General features: G+C 52.4%; 8 protein-coding genes across 8 annotated transcripts; 4 read left to right on the top strand and 4 right to left on the bottom strand.

The window, feature by feature from the left end:
* Positions 1-413: 413 nt before the first annotated feature.
* On the bottom strand, positions 414-1,967 carry J4E78_002712 (uncharacterized protein; the record flags this gene model as incomplete). Its single annotated transcript, XM_049363357.1, has 2 exons — positions 414-1,269; positions 1,321-1,967. Coding segments are annotated over 2 exons (1,503 nt in total), but the record flags the coding sequence as incomplete, so codon positions are not given.
* A 335-nt stretch (positions 1,968-2,302) lies between these two features.
* Positions 2,303-3,117, top strand: J4E78_002711 (uncharacterized protein; the record flags this gene model as incomplete). Its single annotated transcript, XM_049363356.1, has 2 exons — positions 2,303-2,531; positions 2,555-3,117. The coding sequence occupies 2 exons, from the start codon at positions 2,303-2,305 to the stop codon at positions 3,115-3,117; spliced, it is 792 nt and encodes a 263-aa protein (XP_049225948.1).
* A 124-nt stretch (positions 3,118-3,241) lies between these two features.
* Positions 3,242-3,665, bottom strand: J4E78_002710 (uncharacterized protein; the record flags this gene model as incomplete). The annotated part of the gene is made up of 3 exons (XM_049363355.1): positions 3,242-3,409; positions 3,496-3,564; positions 3,618-3,665. The coding sequence occupies 3 exons, from the start codon at positions 3,663-3,665 to the stop codon at positions 3,242-3,244; spliced, it is 285 nt and encodes a 94-aa protein (XP_049225947.1).
* Positions 3,666-4,666: 1,001 nt separating this feature from the next.
* J4E78_002709 (uncharacterized protein) lies at positions 4,667-6,481 on the top strand (the record flags this gene model as incomplete). The annotated part of the gene is made up of 1 exon (XM_049363354.1): positions 4,667-6,481. One exon carries the CDS (start codon positions 4,667-4,669, stop codon positions 6,479-6,481), a length of 1,815 nt encoding a protein of 604 aa, XP_049225946.1.
* A 568-nt stretch (positions 6,482-7,049) lies between these two features.
* On the top strand, positions 7,050-7,412 carry J4E78_002708 (uncharacterized protein; the record flags this gene model as incomplete). Its single annotated transcript, XM_049363353.1, has 2 exons — positions 7,050-7,137; positions 7,264-7,412. The coding sequence occupies 2 exons, from the start codon at positions 7,050-7,052 to the stop codon at positions 7,410-7,412; spliced, it is 237 nt and encodes a 78-aa protein (XP_049225945.1).
* Positions 7,413-8,344: 932 nt separating this feature from the next.
* On the top strand, positions 8,345-11,602 carry J4E78_002707 (uncharacterized protein; the record flags this gene model as incomplete). Its single annotated transcript, XM_049363352.1, has 8 exons — positions 8,345-8,435; positions 8,487-8,574; positions 8,628-8,641; positions 8,698-8,741; positions 8,791-9,080; positions 9,127-9,461; positions 9,508-11,450; positions 11,501-11,602. 8 exons carry the CDS (start codon positions 8,345-8,347, stop codon positions 11,600-11,602), a joined length of 2,907 nt encoding a protein of 968 aa, XP_049225944.1.
* Positions 11,603-13,395: 1,793 nt separating this feature from the next.
* Positions 13,396-14,282, bottom strand: J4E78_002706 (uncharacterized protein; the record flags this gene model as incomplete). Its single annotated transcript, XM_049363351.1, has 2 exons — positions 13,396-14,231; positions 14,279-14,282. The coding sequence occupies 2 exons, from the start codon at positions 14,280-14,282 to the stop codon at positions 13,396-13,398; spliced, it is 840 nt and encodes a 279-aa protein (XP_049225943.1).
* A 3,710-nt stretch (positions 14,283-17,992) lies between these two features.
* J4E78_002705 (uncharacterized protein) lies at positions 17,993-18,598 on the bottom strand (the record flags this gene model as incomplete). Its single annotated transcript, XM_049363350.1, has 2 exons — positions 17,993-18,514; positions 18,593-18,598. The coding sequence occupies 2 exons, from the start codon at positions 18,596-18,598 to the stop codon at positions 17,993-17,995; spliced, it is 528 nt and encodes a 175-aa protein (XP_049225942.1).
* Between the last annotated feature and the right edge of the window lie 1,063 nt (positions 18,599-19,661).

The following is a 19,661-nucleotide window of genomic DNA, read 5'->3' as shown; positions in this document are numbered from 1 at the left end:
AACAACACCCCCCTCCTCACCCCCTGACTCCCCCCCTCTCCACACCACGATGGTCTCCTCCTCCACCACCCACTCCAGCCCAGTGATATGGGCATACGCCCCCCTGAGCACCTCAATTTGCCACATGTTGTGGACTTGGATGGCCCAGCCATCGACGGTAGTAAGAATAAGGCCAGGAGCCCCTGACTGCTCCAATACAGGAACCGTCAACCGCACGGAGCTCCTGGCCAAACAGAACCCAGACCAGGCGGCCGAAGCCCTATACTTGGTGGGCTCCTAGCCCAAGAGGCCCCTGAGTACCCCTAGGGGTAGATCCCCCCACAAAAACACCCAGTGCATCGCAGTATCTAAAAGTCACGTGTGAGCAAAACTTGAAGTGTAGAAATGATCTATTGGGGAAATAATAGGGATACCATGACCTTAGTGGCCTGGAAAATGCCCTTACTGTGCACTAGAGAAGCGAATGTCCCGGGTATCTTGTTCAACGCTGAGCCGCCGTCGTCTGTCTCTGACCATACCCGAGGGAGCGCAGCCTCGGCGCTGACGTCCGACTCCGCTTCGCCTGTCCAATCGAAGCTGATTTGCCAGTTGAGCTTCAGGAGGACGTGTTTGTCTTGCAAGATCAGGGTATCACGTCCCAAGTTCCTGCTCAGGTCTTTGCGTGTGACAGTCGTCGCGGGTTTGCCTAGTTGCAGTCGTTGTGTGTTCTCCGTGTCGGCTGAGGTCCGGCCTACAAGTAGATGCGGGAACGCAGTCTCGCACTTGTGCCAGTGTTGTGCTCGCTTCTTTGCAATCTCCCAGTACGTATCCATAGCCCAGGAAGCATTGCCAATATCTCTTTCCCGCGCTTTCGCGCGAACAAAGGTGCCCAATTCACGCTCAGCCCACGGTGAGAGTCGTAGAAGTTGCATTTCGATTATCTCATTCGCCAACGCGTCGATGGTGATCGAGACTTGGGCTATCAACAGCTTCTGTGGGCCCGCAATGTCGATGGTATGTTTCTGAAGGACCCGCCGTGAGGTTGGGAATATCTTGTCGCGGGGCAGGCTGAGTTGTGTGGAGAAGTTGAGTGATGTGAACATCTGAAGGTATGGCAAAGGATCCACGAGTTCGACCGGGCGATGCGATGGGACGGGCTTTTCCTCTTGTTTCGGCCGTTGTGGAGGAACGGAGAGGGCGGCGAATGGTAGGAATGAACAGAGCAGACTCGATACAGGTGCTGGCTTCTCTGGCTCTGTATTGGTGCCGCTGATGTCGGATATGAACTTCCTGGTATTGTGTCAGTCACAGTTTGGCTATCGGGGAGGGGTTTAGACTCACTCCAGACTGTCGCGCTCTGAAGACCGCAGATAATCTTCCGGACCGCGGCGCTGCTCCTTAACGACTTCTTCGATGCATCTTGACACCTGAGACTCCAGCTTTTGCACTTCACGCTGTAGACGCGCCTTTTCCTGTTTCCTTCTCTCAATTTCTGGATCTGGAGGCTGCCTCTTCTGTACCACTTCTTGAGTTATCTCCTCGGTCATGTCCTCCACTGGACCATCGTCTACCGTCCCTGCGAAATCGTCTGATTGTACTGCTGGCGCTCTCGAACTCAGTGGGGCTTGCTTGACGGGATCTCTGACGCGCGGGGGTCGTTTGCTTGGTGAAGAGAATAGTATTGTTCGTCGCGGTTGCTTTGAAGTTGCACGGTTGTTCTGTGATGGTGTCCCTGGGAGTTCTGGCAGGTCGCTCTCACTGGGTAGTTCCACTTCGGTCTCTTCCCTTCCTCTGGAGCCATTTCTAGCTGCTACAGGTCGGTTTGGGTTGCGCTTCGGAGATGCAGAGAGAAGGTTCGGATAGTTACGGGCAAGACTGGCTTTGGTAGGGGACGCAAAAGACGCCCGTCGCGGAGCTTTCCTCAAAGGACTGGACGCGGGTGGACTGGGCGAGTTGGTCCTTTTGCGTTTGGCTGGGAGTAATTCCATGGTGTTATCGCGTGCTCTATCAATGACTCAAGTAATGGTTGCGCGTAATTTAAACGTCCTATCTGTAAAAATACACCAGAGTTTGTAGTATGCGTGCTGGTGGGGTAAGAGACGATGGTGGTGAGTGGGACGCGTCAGGCGCGTGTTATTACCCTGTCGGCATTCGCTGCAGCTTTTGCCGAGGCCAGGGAAGGCGGCGCAAAATGACGTCGAACGGTCAATCGCTACTCTCAATCTGCTAGCGAACTGAGGAAAGTGCTCTATCTCGATATGCTACTGCCAAGTATACTGCAGCGCCCTTGATAGCTTTATTTCTTGATCGTTTCGTGGGACCAATGGAACGCATCGCATACTCCGGGCAACTGGCATTGCGCCAGGAGCTCTGCGCTTCGTGCTTTAAGACATGGCGCAGGTCGCGTGCCTCGATAAAGACAGGGCAGATGGGGATACAGAATAGCAATCGGATACAGCGTCGCTACAAGGGCTATGTTGCACCAGAAGGCGAACAAGCCAGGCCTATCACCGGCTTCTATGCAGGTTGGACCCTCGCCCACATCGCCAGCGGTACTCGAACTAACAAGATCCAGATATGCTGAAGAAACCGCTGTCGGAAGTACAGCCACTATCCCACACAACGCCCGAGCCGCCAAAAGAGCCACCGAAGACACAAAAGGAAGAGACATTTGCAAAAGCCCGTATCATCTTTGGGTCTACCACAGCCTTGGAAGAACGCAAACAGGAAATCATGAAATCGTCCCAGAACGTTGCCGGCGTACTAGTCCCTCCGCGACCCGAGGAACCAGACAACTGCTGCATGTCTGGATGCGTGAACTGTGTATGGGACATGTACCGGGATGAGATGGAAGAGTGGGCAGAGAAGAGCGCCCAAGCCAGAGCGGCAATGCAGGCACAGCGGCAGGAAGGTAAAGGCACAGGAAGCATGGTAGCGGGAGACACATCACCGAGTCATATTGCTACGAGTATGGACGACGACGGTGGTGGCAGTGAGACTAATTGGGACACCGGGTTCGATGATGCGGAGAAAGACAAGTTGTTTGACGATATACCCGTGGGCATTCGGGAGTTTATGAGGACGGAGAAGAAGTTGAAGCAGGCGCAGAAGAAGGCCGAAGCCGCTGCGGCAGCCTGAGCCTCGAATTCGGCAATACCCATACAGTCATCTTGCCATTCAAATACCCATCCATTACATATCTTGTGATATTCCATCCTATGCCCCAAAATAACACCAATTATGCTGCGCCCTTCCATCTCGTCTAATCTTCGCCGACGTCCACGCCCTTTGCCTGAAGGTCTTTCCGCGCCTCCGCTATTTGCTGCATGAGCTCCTTGTGCGCGTCGGGTACGTCGTTGAAGGTGAAGACTCCCCAGCCGAGCTTGAAGAGAAGGTATGCGCCGAAAGAGATGAGGGCCCAGAAGGGTAGCTATGGTTTGGTTAGCGGCAGCCCAGTACAATAACAATGGAGATGGTAAAGGTGGGCCAAGGCTTCTAAGTAAAGGTGAGACTTACGAAAGGGACAATCTCCTCTTGGATCTTCTGAGGCAGCGGGACGACTTGGAGGAACAGTGAGAGGTAGATCTGTCACATGTTAGCATCCAATCTTGTATATGTAGAGGTAAGGGGCTGCATACGGAGGTGAGGAGCATGCCAATGCTGATGGTCTGCGTAGCGCGCGTCATGTTGGCGAATTGGTTGTTGTAAACGGGTTAAACGAGGGTCGGTAGTCGGAAGAAGTGCGGGTGAGGGCGTGATGCTCGACGTCTGTGGTGGTGAATGTTCGGTGCCAGATCGCTCAATTGCCGCCAAGGGATCTGTGTCCAGGGGTCCAACGGAACCGGCCAAAGGCAAGGCCAACCGCGTGGTGGGTCGACGCTGCCGCAGGAACTCACCCCGTTTCTTTCCGCATCTGCAAAAAACAAGTGGCTGAACTATTGATTGCACTTTTTCTGGAGTTCTCCTGAAACCAATCCGACTAGTAGCCATCACCTGCACGGCGGCTCCGGACGACTGCGAGTAGCCGTTTCATCCTTGCGCAATCTCTACCGCCACTATGCACTCTTGAGCTTTGCCACGACTTTGAGCGACTGCGTTTCTTCATCTTCACACTTTTGCGATATGCCATTATCCAATGAGGAGCTTGGCGACTATATAGCGTCTTTAGAGCGCCTACTCCAAGGCAACCCTGCAGGCCAGACCGCTGTCCTCACAGGTTACGTGCATAAGCTCGATGCGTTTGCAGCAAGTGGGGACACAGAGGCCGTAGAGAAGACCTTGCAGCTGTTTGGGACGGCCGTTGGCGGTCGGAGTATGTTATGCCTCTGTTCAAAGCCAACCCTGCTGACACTGTGTAGAAAGATGGCAGGCCCCGTTCCGCGACAGCGGCATCCTTGCTTATGCTCTTCGTGGCTTGTCCACCGTTCGCCATGAAGATCCCGTAGCAAAGCAATACCTGAGAGTCATTGGCAACTCGGTTGCTGATAATGGTACTGTAACCTGAAGGGGCCCTCGTATGACGCAAACAGTCTGACTGGAGTCAAGATACCAACAGAGAGCTCGCCGTGAGAGAGCTCGGTGCCATCGCTGGCTGCCTTCCCTCGCCAGAACTACGCTTGACCACTTTGGCCGTACTTTTCAATCTTTGTAATGATTTTGGTGAGCAATGCCACAGGATCCTCCAGACATGCAGCTCATGCAGATAGAACCCGGCAAAGCTGCAGCGGCTGCGCTCAGACTGGATGCCACAATATGCACCTTCCTAGTACTAGACAGAATTCCGGAAGCAGCCCTGGATTACGCCACGGACCTGCTGAGCTGGACCACAAGCAACCTGAGCGACGCCCAGTTCAAAGACGAGGTTTCGCTGGAGACATTCAAGAGTCTGTTGAACGTGGCACTGCAATACGATGAAGACCATCATCTGGAGTACGTGGCCATCCTGGTACATTACCTCCAAGACCCAGAGTTCCAGCAAAGGATAGCAACACCGAAACTTCTCGACGATCTTGTCACCCTGATGCTGGAGTTTGAGGCCCGATTGGAGCCAGAGGACATCGAAGCCGTCTTCCAGGAACTCGCGACAAGCAAAAACGCGGAAACCACCACATCGGACGAGGCGCAGGTTCTTCTGATGGCTCAACTCATTGGGCTGCTATCTGCCGCTTCAGCAACAGATGTGTTTGCACGGAGCTTCAACGTCAGAAGTCCTGTTATCGAGAGGCTGGAAGCAAAGCTCCGCGCACCTTGGGAGAGCGCATACCCATCTACAATATGCGCTTGTGTCATGGTCGGAAATCTGGCCATGTCTGATGAGGTTTGCATAGACATGGTCAAGATCATGGAACTTCACGTTCGATTGATTGTGATTCTCAAGAAGAGCACTAAGCCTGCCCTTCTTTATGCTGCAGCTGGTTTCATGCGGCATCTTACGTTTCCAGAGGCTAACAGGGCTTTGCTTGCAGATGCCGGACTCATGGAAGCGTGTTGTCGCATGCTCGTACTGGACGATCCTTCAGTCCGTGGCGAGGCAGCGGCTATGCTATGCAAACTCGTCACCGGCAACTTCTACAACATCGAAAAGGTCATGTACGAGACTGTCGGCCCGGACACAGAAGCCATCGACCCAGACATCTCAGCCGACACCGTAATCTTCTCCCACATTGTCGAGCAAGCCCTCGCTCCGTCCGCACCATTACCAAGCACTACCATGAAGAACCCAATGATCGAGCTTGGTCGCACCATCGTCGCCATGCTGCGATATCTCGGACGGCCCAACGCCGAAAAAGATGTTGAAGCAGTGCAAATACAGATCTTACAAGTACCCCAGATAGCCAAGCCGATCGCCCAACTCGTACGGCAGCGTTTCTACCCCGAAGCCCGATCCGAAGGACTACTCGGCCTAGGCCTACTCGCCCAAACACTTGAGGGCGCTGCAGCCATTGCCGAAGAGATAAAAGAGGACAGCGGCCTCCTCGAAACAATCAAAGAGCACGCCAACGCAACAGAAGCAGGTCTCGCGCAGCAATCCCCATCAACAGCTAGCCGAGACCACCAAAACGCGATTGTGCTGCTCCAGGCGCTGCAGAACAATGCGGTAAGAGAACTCCAAGAAGCCGTCGGGGAAGTACTAAGGACTTCCAGACTGACCAAATGGACGCAATACTCTCGCATTAGACAGTCTCTGTCTAAGCACCAAGGGCGTCGCTCTTCTGGCGACATCAGCACACTGGGTAGCCCTGGAGGCGCCTCGCCGGGGAGAGTCAGAGAGCTGGCTCGCAGGGCTACTACGGATGCGCCTAGCATGTCGCCGGGGAGGGCTAGGGGCTCTACGCTTGCAAGTGAGACCAATTCAGATGAGCGGCCACGGACTCCTGTGAGGGTTCGGGAGGTTATTGGTGAAATTGAAGAGGTGTCTCCGAAGACAATGGTCAAGGAGTCACCGGCGAGGGAACGGTTAAAGGGTAAAGGCATGAAGCGGACCAATACGGCGCCGCAATGATTTCGATGATGGTTATGTCTTATGTTTTTAGTATCTACACTACTTCTTCTTAATAATGCACTCTCCACTTATGACAACTACAACTGGTATTGCTGTTGATGAGGTGGGATCGAATGGTTGTGGTCGCCACTACATCTGAACTACATGTTTCGAGTGAGACTCCCACCTAACACCACCTCACGCCACTTACGAACCACCGTACATATCAATCAGATAACCCTCAAATGATCTCCAACAAATGGAAGAGAAGCAAAAAGCAGTGAATAATCAGCACGGTGGCGCCTGCGAGTCCTGAGCCTCACTCCGCAGCATCAGCGTAATCAAGAGCGCGCTGATTGGCCAGACGAGCCACTCACGTGGATTCACGCGCTAGCAATCCAGGGTCCATGACATAGTACATGGAAGAGTAGTTGGGTATAAAGAAGGGCTGTCTGTCGACGTATTGAAGGTATCTACAGTTCAACTATCAATACTACCTACACTACTTTCCAATCTTACCTTCGATCTCGCAAACCAACAACTACAACTCCATCCTCAACTCTACCAACCAACCACCACAACATCCAAGATGGTCTGCTGCGGACGTAACAACGGCACCTGCGTGTGCGCTCAAGAGGCAAAGTGCTCGTGTGGAAAGCAGCCTGCTCTTCAATGCAGTATGTCGCTCCCTTCTTTCCTTCACCTTATGCCCTCTCTCCCCAGTCCGTATCCCCAATAGCACCACCTACCGCCTACCACCTATCCACTTTATACCCCATACATGTATACTAACGTTTCAATAGCCTGCGACAAAGCCGCCACCGAGAACAAGCTCCCCACCGACTCCTCAGCATGCGCATGCGGAAAGCGGACAGAGGACGCGTGCAACTGCGGTCACGCTGAGAACAACGGGTCGAGCAGCTTGGAGACCGACTTTACTACTAGCAAGTAGAGACATGGATATGGTATGAGAGTCTGAGGTGTATGGGGGTGCGCGGTGGCGTGTAGCATGAGAGGGTGTTTTTGGCGTTTACATGGGACGGTCGAAGGATCGAGGGTATACCTGATATCAGTGAATGATGATTTGAATGTTCAGACTTATATTGTCGTGTCTTGTGTTCGTGATTGGCGCGTTGACGCGTCTTGCTTTGGATGCGCGTGTTTCTCTCGACTCATGTCCTTGCCCTGGGTATGGACCGTACAACGAATCCAGACAGCCATCGTCAAGGCGGTCGTGTTTCTGAGATGCATGTTTTGTATAGCGGACGTGGCCGCTGTCTCCTTAGTCTCTATGTTCCTCATCGTGTTGCGGGTGGCATCTCATCGATAGCTTGCGGAGCTCGGGGGAGAGCGGCGGTACGGTCGGAGGCGTATGCACATTAGATTTCGAGGCTGTCGCGGTAATGCCCAGAGGTATTTGGTCCAGTACTACCATCTGTTAAATGCATGGAGCCTGCACTTGCCATAAGGGTCAAGATCGCGATGTCTTGCTCCTACTTTGACTCGCACGGGCAGGAGCTACACGCTAGACCCTGTTTGCTTGGCATCCATGTGTAGAACATACACTTATTCCCCCCGTCAGTCGTGCATGCAGAGAAACAACTAGATAGCTTGCCGGGGTGTTGTGCGTCTTCCTTGCTCGTTCCAATTCCATGTCCTGCTCTCGATTGCGCCATAAGCCTGCAGCCAGCGTCTAGAAAGCGCTGACAGGCGCCCCTTTCGCGAACTATCGACCTCCGCTCCGCAGCGCGCACGCCGGCATAAACCCTGCCTCGAGGCCCGTACCGCACCATTCCATAGCGCACCACCACTACCGCCGCCGCATTGTCGGGCTACTTACCAGGTGGGAACCGCCCACCCACCACGTCGTCTACTACCACCAGCATGGCGGCCTCGGTCACTTCCAAGATGGCAGCGAGGGCTGGTGGAGGCCTCTTCAGCCGGGAGCAGTCGGGCAACGTGCCCACGATGCGAGGTACATGACGGCATGCCCACGAACAACGGACCGAAGCTCACACGCGGACAGGATTGGTTTCGTTCATCGCAGACCTCAGGAATGCTCGCGCGAGAGAACTGGAAGAGAAGCGCATCAACAAGGAATTGGCCAACATACGGTGGGTACACGCTGCCGAGTTTAAGCATGTCCAGAAGGCTAACAGTATTGCAGGCAAAAGTTCAGAGGTACTTCTCCTTGGATACACCTTCCACATGACCTGCTCTGACAGAATAACCCCCAGATGCCGGCCTGAATGGCTACCAGAAGAAGAAATACGTTTGCAAGGTACACACGCCACTCACCGACACTCCTGCCCTATTACTGACTCTCGCAGCTCCTCTACATATACATCCTCGGATGGAACGTCGATTTCGGACATCTCGAAGCGGTCAACCTCATCTCCGCGACCAAATACTCGGAAAAGCAGATCGGATACCTCGCCGTTACCCTATTCCTACACGAGGAGCACGAACTGCTACACCTGGTCGTTAACAGCATCAGGAAAGACCTGCTGGACCACAATGAGCTTAACAACTGTCTGGCGCTGCATGCGATTGCGAACGTTGGTGGAAAGGAGTTGGGTGAGGCACTAAGCGCCGAGGTCCACAGGCTTCTGATATCACCGTGAGTGGCATGAGACGGGTTTCGTGGCCAAGCTGACGTCGGATAGGGCCTCCAAGGCATTTGTGAAGAAGAAGGCCGCCCTTACCCTCCTGCGATTATACCGAAAACATCCTGCGATCGTACAACATGAATGGGCGGAACGCATAATATCGCTTATGGACGACCCCGATATGGGCGTGGCACTTTCCGTAACCTCGCTGGTCACGGCACTTGTTCAGGACAACACCGAGCAGTACAAGGGAAGCTACATCAAGGCAGCGAATAGGCTGAAGCGGATAGTAGTGGACAACGAGTGTGCCGAAGGCTACTTCTACTACAAGGTGCCGTGTCCGTGGATACTAGTCAAGCTGCTCAAGTTGCTGCAGTACTACCCACCTCCAGGTACGTATACTCTCCGACTACTGAAGACTCGCACTAACAGAAACAGAGGACTCACATATCCGGAAACTGATTCGCGAAGCTCTCCAAAAGATCATGGACTCAGCCCTCGAAATGCCCAAGAACGTACAACAGAACAACGCGCAAAACGCCGTCCTCTTCGAAGCGATCAACCTCGTAATACATCTCGACACCGAGCAAGACTTGATGGTTCAAATATCGCAACGGCTGGGCAAGTTCATCGCATCTCGGGAAACCAACGTGCGGTATCTTGGACTGGAAGCCATGACGCATCTGGCTGCTCGATCTGAGAACCTCGACCCCATCAAGAAGCACCAGGCAATCATCATCGGGTCATTAAGAGACAGGGACATCAGTGTGCGAAGACAGGGTCTGGATCTATTATACAGCATGTGCGATCCAACGAACGCGCAAGCTATCGTGAACGAACTCCTTCGATACCTACAATCTGCCGACTACGCGATACGGGAAGAGATGGTTCTCAAGATTGCAATTCTTACCGAGAAGTACGCCACTGATGTTCAGTGGTACGTGGATATATCACTACGGCTAATCGCCATGGCCGGAGACCACGTTAGCGACGAAGTCTGGCAGCGAGTCATCCAGATCACGACGAACAACGAAGAGCTACAAGTGTACGCCGCGCAAACTATCCTACAGTACATCAAATCGGACTGCCACGAGACGCTTGTAAAGATCGGTGGATACCTGCTCGGAGAATTCGGCCACTTGATTGCGGATAGCAAAGGATGCAGCCCAATCGAGCAGTTCATGGCGTTGAGCGCAAAGATGCGAGGCTGCTCGTCAACCACACGGGCGATACTTCTATCGTGTTACGTCAAGTACGTGAACTTGTTCCCCGAGATCAAGCCTCAGCTTCTTCAAGCTTTCCGCGCCTACAGCCACTCGCTCGATTCCGAACTCCAGCAAAGAGCATGCGAATACCTCACCCTCGCCACAATGCCGACAGACGATCTACTCCGCACCGTATGCGACGAGATGCCTCCCTACCCAGAACGGACATCAGCACTGCTTTCGCGATTACACCAGAAGCATGCCACTACTAGCGATAAGCGAACGTGGGTGGTTGGTGGCAAGGATGCAAATGCGGACCTCAAAGAATTTGGTCTTGCAAGGCAGAACACATCTGCGGGTGTCAAGAGAAGCTTCACCGAACCCGTACCAAAGGACGCCAAGACCGGCGCGGCAAATGGCGCCAATGGTGTCGCAGCGATATCAAGTGATTTAGAGGGTCTGGATCTCAACATGGATCTGAGCAAGGCTTCCAAAGCACCAAATCTCGCAAGCGCAGCTCATCTCAGTCCCGACTGGGAGGTTGGTTATACTCGTCTCCTACTTCGGTCAGAAGGCGTCCTCTATGAAGACCAGCAAATACAGATTGGTCTACGAACAGAGTACCGCGGGCAGTTGGGCGCTCTCATCTTCTACTTCACGAACAAGTCACAGTTCTCCATGGGATCTTTCACCACGACTCTCGACAACCGGTCTTCGGAAACACTGAAGACGGACATCAAGGGCTTACCCGACACCTCCATCGCGCCCGAAGGCCAAACACAACAGACCATCATGTTCGAATGCAAGAACGTCTTCATCGACCCTCCCACCATCCGCATATCCTACCTCGCCGGAGCCCTTCAGGGTCTAACCCTCCAGCTTCCGGTCCTTCTACACAAGTACATGGAAGGCGCCGAACTTAGCGCAGAAGACTTCTTCAAGCGCTGGAAGCAAATTGGTGGTGCACCGCGCGAACACCAAAGTATCTTCGGCCTGATCAACAAGAACAGAACGATGGACTCTGATTTCGTGCAAAAGGTGGTCAAGGGCTTTAAGTGGGGTATTGTGACGGGTGTGGATCCTAATGGCAAGAACATTGTCGGTGCGACGGTGCTGCATTCGAGTGAGGGCAAGTTTGGATGCTTGTTGAGACTGGAACCGAACTTTGAGACGCAGGTATGTTGGTATGAAATGATAGGGGAGAAGAGAAAGCTAACAAGTGATAGATGTACCGAATTACGATTCGTGCGACTGATGAGTCGGTTCCGCCTGTTCTCGTCAAGGCTATGCAAGATCGCCTCTCGCAGGGCATCGAGGGAATGGCTTAAGTCAAGAGACCTTTGCCTTCCTACCTCTGCTACCAACGCCACCATCGCCACCACTATTCTTACACCATCACCCTCCCGATGTGTACACACCTGGAACCTTTTGTTCATATACTAATGTTTTTGTCTGGGAAACTTTGGGCTGTTGCGAGAGAGAGAGCGAAAGAAGTATGTTCGATGGCTGGGCTTGGGCTGCATATGTAGCGTTCATTCTTGAGGAGAAGGAGGAAAACATTGAGATATGGCGCATACCCTTGTTTCTGGCTCATGTAGCATGATTACATATATATTGGAGCGTTTTTTTGTTTCGTGGTAATCAGGGTTGATGTGGAGTGATGTTGATGATGTGGTGATGTCGTTTGCAGAATAGTCATTGCTCCAATTGTCGCTTCATAGGAACATATGAAGACGTCGGAGTCGTGATAGCTCATGCACTATTCGCTCATTCACAGCGTTTAGCCCTTGCGCTGCGCAACTCGCAAAGGGCGCAGCTGCCGTTGATCGATGGTCACCTGACCATCGATACTCCCTCCAATATTCTGCTGCCTTTACTTAGCCACCGAAGAACATTCCTAACATATACGACTTACAGTCTCCATTCGAAAAGTTATTCAACCGTAACCTGAAGCAAACATGGCCAGCGATTGGTTACAGAATCAAGAAGAGGGTTGGTTAGGCCGCCTTTTTGAAGGGGATTCTAGGGCTATTGCAAAGGATTCCACACTGTGGCAACTCTACCGCATGTTTGAGGATACAACGACTCGCAAAGCCTCGGCCAAAGACTCGGCGTCCAAAACAGCTTCTCTCGTGTCCTCTGAACCGAAAGCCTGGTATGACGTCATTGGGATATATCTCACCTCTGCAGAAAAGATCGCGGACGAAGATGCTTTGAAAGCACTGGTGGACTACATTATGGAACTGGCAAGTCTTCCCGACGCTATCAACGAGAGTCATGAAACGGTCGTCATCGATCACATAGGCCACGCCGGGGCGTCGGTGCCCATTGAGCCAGGAGAACCTCTCGTGATGGGGTATGGAGGCAAGAGATTGTGGAGGGACTTGCCGGACTTGAGTATGGAAATAACAGAGCGCTTTCAAGGTAAGAGACGCCCACTGTATGCGGAAATTGCTTTGTTCGTTGGCTTACTCGTCAACATAGGACCTGAGCAGTACCTCTCAGATACGCCATCACCAGCGGACCTTGAAACTGCAAAGACCTTGTGGAAAAATTTCAACACTTTCCTCGCCCTCCTAGCCACAAGCAATAGGGCGCAGACCATTCCTGTTCTTGCAAATGGGATTCGCATGGCCCGCATGACCTTGGTGACAGCCCTTGAACACTCGCCAACCACACGCAGGGGCAAAAAGACTGATCTGCACATACCCGCTGCTGAGGCATGGTTCCGGATTGCGGGAGATGAGATTGAAAAGCTTTGTGAAGCTGGGATGGAGACGTTGCCCCCGGGTGATCTTTGGGCCAGTCAGGGGGGCGGGGATGTTTGTGACAGTGCTAGATTGGGGTTTTGGAAGAAGAGAATGTCTGAGTTGGGGGCCAAGTATGGGGAAGACGTCGCAAAATAATGACAATGAACAACGTCAAAGCGGGAAGAGACGGAGGCAGCGTGACGAATACATCACTGTAGCATGGAAGCTTTGATGCTCACATATCGAAGCGCGACGGAGACAATGCACAGGCGGGCCATAGACAACGCCATCAAAGCTAATCAATATGCCTACGTTTCATCATTACGTAGCCCCCGGTAACTCGAATACAACCTGTATAGTACAAAGAATACCTAAGCAGCAGGATCTAAGAATCCCTCCAGTGTCTCATAGTTCAACGGCTTGAACAACTCGTTACTCAGATCCGCACCGCTACTTCCCAACAAGCCTTCAAAGTTCTCAAACGCAGCGTCGAAATTCAGCCAGTCCGGGGACTGCTCAGCGAATCCAAATCCGGCAGGAGGGCCCGTCATAGGCGCGCGATCTGCGCGTTCGCTGCTTGTGGGGTGTTGACCGGGCGTAGGAGCGCTTATCGGGTTGAGAAGACTGTTCATGGGCGAGTTGGCGTGAGGATGATTTTGGTGTTGCTGGAGCCGAGGGTCGATAGGCGTCTCTCCCATGTTCTGCGGCCATGGCTGCGACTGGTTTTGTGGTGGCATTTGGTTGTTATGTGCGTTTTGCGGTGCTGGCGGCTCCGTCTTCGGCTCGGTCGGTCGGGGTTCGGCTGGAACCGGTACCGGTGTGTTGACAGCGTTAGTGTTGCGCCCTGCTGCATTGCTAAGTACAGCTCGTCCGAGATCAGCTGTCGTGCCTGCAGACCACCAAGAGTTTCGTAATCGGTCGAGAAGGCGGACGCATTGCTTGAGTTCTTCGGTGGCGCGGTTGACGTGGACCTTGAGGCGGCGAGAGCGAAAGTGACGATACACCACGCTGAGGGCTACACCGAGTGCGTACGGTACGATCGGAAGCGGTGGGAGTAGCTCGGGGGATTCAGCGTTAAGAAGATGAATCACTCGTGTCGCGGAGAGACTTTGTCGGACGTAAGAGGGTGTTGACTTGACCGGCGCGTTGATGGAGAGGGATTTGTGGGAAGCCATGCACATGGTGTGATGAAAAAGCGATAGGAGACCTGAAAAGGTTAGCAAAAATAAAATTCCAGATTTTGAAGCCATTTACTCATGATAGGGCCATCGAGCTTGTCTTCACCATCTCCAACCATCTCTTCAAATCCTAAGAAGTCATCGCCTTCCCAGCCTGTCTCTTCAGCAGCTCTGCCAGGCCTATAGTAGTCGATGACCTTGTCCAACATCTCGGAGATTTGAAGCCAGATTCCAAATGGGCTTGATCTCTTTTCTGGATCTTGAGGGAGTTGTCTCAAACTGTTGTCGCGATCATGCATCAGCAAAGGTCTTCCGTTCATACAAGCGTTAATCTTGTCCAGACTCCAAAGACACCAAAAGACATCCTCCAGATTGCCTTGGGATTCCGAACTTTGGTTTTTCCATTGATGTCCAAATTGAAGGCCGAATGTATGCGCGTGATGGATGGCTTGCGCAAGATGCATGGAGGCTTGCTCAGCGCCATCTGGACCTTCGCAATGAAGCGATATGAGAGCAAGCACTTGGATGAGCACGACGCGATTCTTCTCTAGCTTTGCTTCGATCCCAACAATAACGGCATTGTAGAGCCTTTGAGAGAACTCGCGTGGATTGAGTGGCTGGGTCTCGTTACCCAAGTAAAGGTGCTTGGCGGCTGTTGCGTGTTTCGAAGCGACAATACAAATTGCTTGCATCAGAATTCGAGGTTCCCGGCCATAGTTGTACTGCTCGTAGAACAGCTCCTTGTCCACAAGCGGGAGCAGCGGATGGACGTAGCTGAAGTAGATCTCGAGAAGCGCAGTTTGGTTCATACGAGAAGGGAGTATATCAACTCCGACCGCGTCTAGGTAGGTTAGGAGAGCCCTAGATACCTGAGCCTCCTGGTTGGAATGCGGACCTGTTTCTACTATCCGCGAAGCGCCTGAACCCACTTGCGACGATGCCTGTCTCTGATCTCGTTCTTCGATCCATTGTCCAATGGGAGGATGGCTGGGCGACTGAGCAGTCTTTCCACGCTCGGAGTGAACTTGCTCTCGCAAGACGGCTTCAGGGTTGAGATAGCCCAAGAAGTTGGGTGGTGTTTGGACTGTGTGGTCCGAGGCCGGGCTTTGCGGCGGCGGCATTGTGGATTGAGCATGACCGTAGTCTCCACGCGCCCCCCTGGGATCATGATAATGTCCGTTCGTAGAAGGGCTGTCTGAGGATGTCGGATTGCTTCCGCCACCACTTTGGGGAACGCTGCCGCCACCCGTGGCTCCCTCGTCATCATCAAACGTATGCGAGCACCTTTTCTAGTATAGCGTCAAAGGATGGCCTTCAGAAGTTTACTGCTAGAACTTACTCTTCTCTTCTTGCATGATTCGCAGGCGCGATGGACTCCTGCGCGACGCTGTTAGCTGCTGCTGCTTGTTGTGTTGCGCACGGTCTATACGCACTTTTGCGCTTTCGGAAAAACTCGTTATTCGCGGCAAATGTTATCATTGTCGACATGTCTGCGGCCTGTGAGCGCGCTTCGTTCAGACAGCGCAGGTTGTGTATCGCAGGTAAGAGTCGCTTGGTCTCCGTAAGACAACACGAGGGTGACGTTGCCAAGGTGGTGTTTCGTACACGTGATACGGTCGCGCGCCTGCCGCCTCCGCATTTGTTGGCGCTTGTGGAGCCGAGGCGATGGATTGGCCGCCAAAACCGTGAAACCGCAGGCATCACGAAACCTGCCCTACCGTTCGCATATTGCGAAGCAGCCCGGCTCGTCAATGTTGCTTACATCAACCTATACCCTGAAGCATACGGTGTGGTTTATTGTTAAGATACTAACAGACAGAAGCCGATGTATGCGTCAGGCCGTCGTAAATATCACAACACGGCAAAAGCGACCTTTCGCGGAGCTCATCTCGATACGGTCTCGTACTGCCTCGCTCGCCTTCCGTCCGTCCCGCCTCGCTCTATCACCGATACGGTTGCGCCTCCTATCACCGATAGTGCTGCTAATCACACTCGCCTCTAGTCGACTTGACGTATCCCCGCACCAAGAGACACGAGTACTTCCGTCTCTCAGCTCGCTCCACAATTACGCCCGAGGGCTCCTTTCAACATCACTCGCAAAAGCCATGGATAGCTCGTCACAACGCGCTATCGCAGTATCTGTAGATGGCAACCGAGGCAGCCCTAGAGGGCGTCTCGCACCCGTTCTAATCTTACGTACCCTTCTCGGGCCTTAATATGCCATGCGCGGACCACGTACCTGGAGAAATCATAGTAATAGCATCTGACAACCCTTACCACACGCTTCATCGATATCAATCGGATGACGTGGCAGGCCTCCCATGACCGATGCGCGTTCCATGTCGTGCGGAATGGACAGATACACCAACCAACAAACCAATCCAAACACAGGACATCCGGGAGGCACTTACCAACGTTTCATGGCTTGTCGAACTCGCAATTTTGGGGCCTGGATGCCTTCAACACACCCGAACGTATCTATATGTTCGGCGTAACCAGCATGTATCCGTCCGACGATGCTTTCATCAGATGGTCAACTCAATTTGGTGTCATGTGTATGTCAAGTCATTTGTCGCTCAGAAAGATTGCTCTGTCACCCAACGTGACGGTATTGATCACAAACTCATCGGATTCCCAGCTATAAGTACAAGCATGTAGAAGCTACTAATCCACCCGATTAATATCTAGTATGGTCGAGCCAGAAGCCGGCATCATGCGCCTTGCACGCGAGACTCGTCAGATGATTTACGACTACATCGTCAGCGACACCCCAGATCGGACTATCAGAGTGACACTGGTCAAGTCGACACTGGATTCGGAAGACAAGCTTTAGAAAGACAAGCCCCAGAAAGACGAGCTTCATATCGAGCGTTGGGAAACTATCCTAAATCTTATCTGCACGCATTGGACCTTCGAAAACGAAGTACTCTCCTACTTGTACCAAAGCTTTACATTCGTATTAACGGATAGCCAACGCACTTGTCGCCCCATTGTTGCAGCTTTCTATCGAGCCCTGGCGCCTAAGAACAGAGTCCGTGTACGAAGGATTGCCATTCCTTTCTTTACCATCCGTGGCCTTTTCGACCCGGCCCATTTCACTGATTCGTCTGTGCTTCAACATTCCCAGGAACACCGTCTTAGCATCATCGATAATGCCCATCTCCACCCGTACGTACTCAAAACCTTGGCTCCAAGCGATGATGGAGGCCTTCGGAAAACACAAGCCAAGTTACTCGAAGAACTCGGTTGTGCACTCATATTGTTAAACCAAATGCCGAGTTTGGAGTGCCTCACACTCGGTGTCGATGTCCTTGAGTTTCTAACCGAAAGTATCCTCCAGACCGATAGTGTTATCTACCGGAGCGAGCCATCGGTGCCAACATCCGATCTTACTGTTATCATCGATCAAGTCAGGCAAGGCAAACTGGGGTGCTTGCATCGTTTGATCAATGTCTTGGGTAGGGTCAGAAGCCTAGGTAAACTGCGCCAGGTTCGACTGGAACTAGACTGGAGTGACTTTGTGCAGGACGAATATCAGAGGGCTGGTGTGACGTTTGGACCATCATGGACGAGAGACGTCAAGAAAGAGATGGAGCTACGATTCAGAAAAATGGTCACTGTATGTACCAGGAGCATGGTTGTGACGACGAAATATAAAGGAAAGTTGGTGTTGGATTTCCCCGGTATCATTGTTGTTCCAGGGAATATCTAACGAGCCATCGTACTTGAACAATACACCGGTCAATCTGCATCATATGTATTTGTGAGAACGTCTTCCTCCATCTCATTTCTAATCCTCCTCCCTCAGCCTCTTCCTAACATCCATCAACGCCCTTCCCAGAAGATTCTGTCCCCACCGATACCGATTCTTCTCCGCATCCTTCTCCGCAAACCCCACGCCCCAAATCCTATCATGTGGACTAGCCTCGACCAACTCGCGATCGCTAGTAGCTAAAAGCATCTTCCTTAAATTCTCCGCATCCTCGCTAATCGTAAACTTGTGATAAGAGCCCAGCTTCACAATCTCCATCTTTCCTGCCACCCAGTCAGCATCCCCTTCTAGAAGTACCGCGAAGAACGTGGAGTACATACGCTCATCCCAAACCTTCTCATCAAACCCCTTGACCTCTCGTCCCAGATCTTTATGCTCTTTTGGGCTTGTAGTCTCCAACATCTGTTTCGCAATCTCTTCATCGCCAAAACAACGCGCTTTGTGTACCATCATCCACATCTCGGCGGTTGCGTAGGTTTCGTCGTTGATGGTGAACTTGGACCAGTACCATTGGCAGAGGTAACCGTGGCCGTCGCGCGGCTTCCAGAAGAAGACTGGTTTGGCGGCGGGTGTGAGAGTGGTAGAGGATGATGCGGAGGGGTGTGGGATCGTTGTTACGGGCATCTTTGATATGTTGTGATACTTCGGGTGATGGAGTTGGTATGGTGGATCGTGGGCTTGTTAGAGGAACGGAGGTGGATCTGGCAGAATGTTGCGTATTGATTAGTCAAACAGTTGGAAGTCTTTTAAGAAGTGTGTTGTTCGAACCAAATAGAAACAGCAATATTAAATGTGAGTGTCCTTTAGATATGTGACTCAAGCATAGTATGTCTTCCTAGGTAGCATGAATGCATCAGGCCCCAAGCGCGATGTTGTACCATGGCACGACGGCAGTTGCGCCCTTTTACTCCGCACTTGCTACCGGGATTCGCATCTCTTCGATCGTTACTAAATACGATACACATGCCCATATTCTTTTGAACCTACTGAACGCGAACGTAAAATGCCGGAATGATTTTGGTGGCGTCGCGCCGAGCTGGCTGCCTGATGAGGTAGACCCGCATGCGCGTGACGAGGCTGAGTTGTGCCTTCCTCAGCCGCACTTCAACTTCTTAGCACCGAACTTCTTCTCTTTCATCCTCCCTGCGCCATCGCATTCTCTTTACACCTCATACCTCTCTTAATATATCTTGTTCTGCATGTCTGTATGCGGCGTCCGAAAGCTACATTTGCCCACCAGCGAAGATGGTCGAAGCTGCTGGGAAAAGGTCCAGACTCCTCAGCCTTGCCAGATCTCTGAAGTCTTTGGAATCAAGACCACTTTCGAGAAAGTCATCGAAGCTACCTGTCGCCGAGGGATATCTACCTAGAATAACAGAAGAGCGGCTTACAACTATGGGAAATGATCTAGAGACAGGCCGAACTTCACACGACTTGCCACGCCCCGTTGCAGCTGGATTGGAAGTTCTTCCTGAGTCGATATGTCCTTTGTGCCTCAACCTCGGAAATGAGGTCTGGGATGCTGACTATCGCCAGAAGTACGGACTTGGAAGTTATCTGAGGCGTTATAACTCCGCAATAGACGTCGTTCGTAATGCGAAACAAGGTTGCTCGGGTTGCAAAGTCGTCGCTTGGGCTTTAAAGCCTTATCTCAGATGGATGAAAGAGCAGAATGGCGACATGGTTC

The sequence above is a fragment of the Alternaria triticimaculans genome, assembly GCF_023758025.1.
Source record: "Alternaria triticimaculans strain BMP 0046 chromosome Unknown scaffold_2, whole genome shotgun sequence".
NCBI lineage: Eukaryota > Fungi > Ascomycota > Dothideomycetes > Pleosporales > Pleosporaceae > Alternaria > Alternaria triticimaculans.
This window is presented reverse-complemented; position numbering and strand designations above follow the sequence as displayed.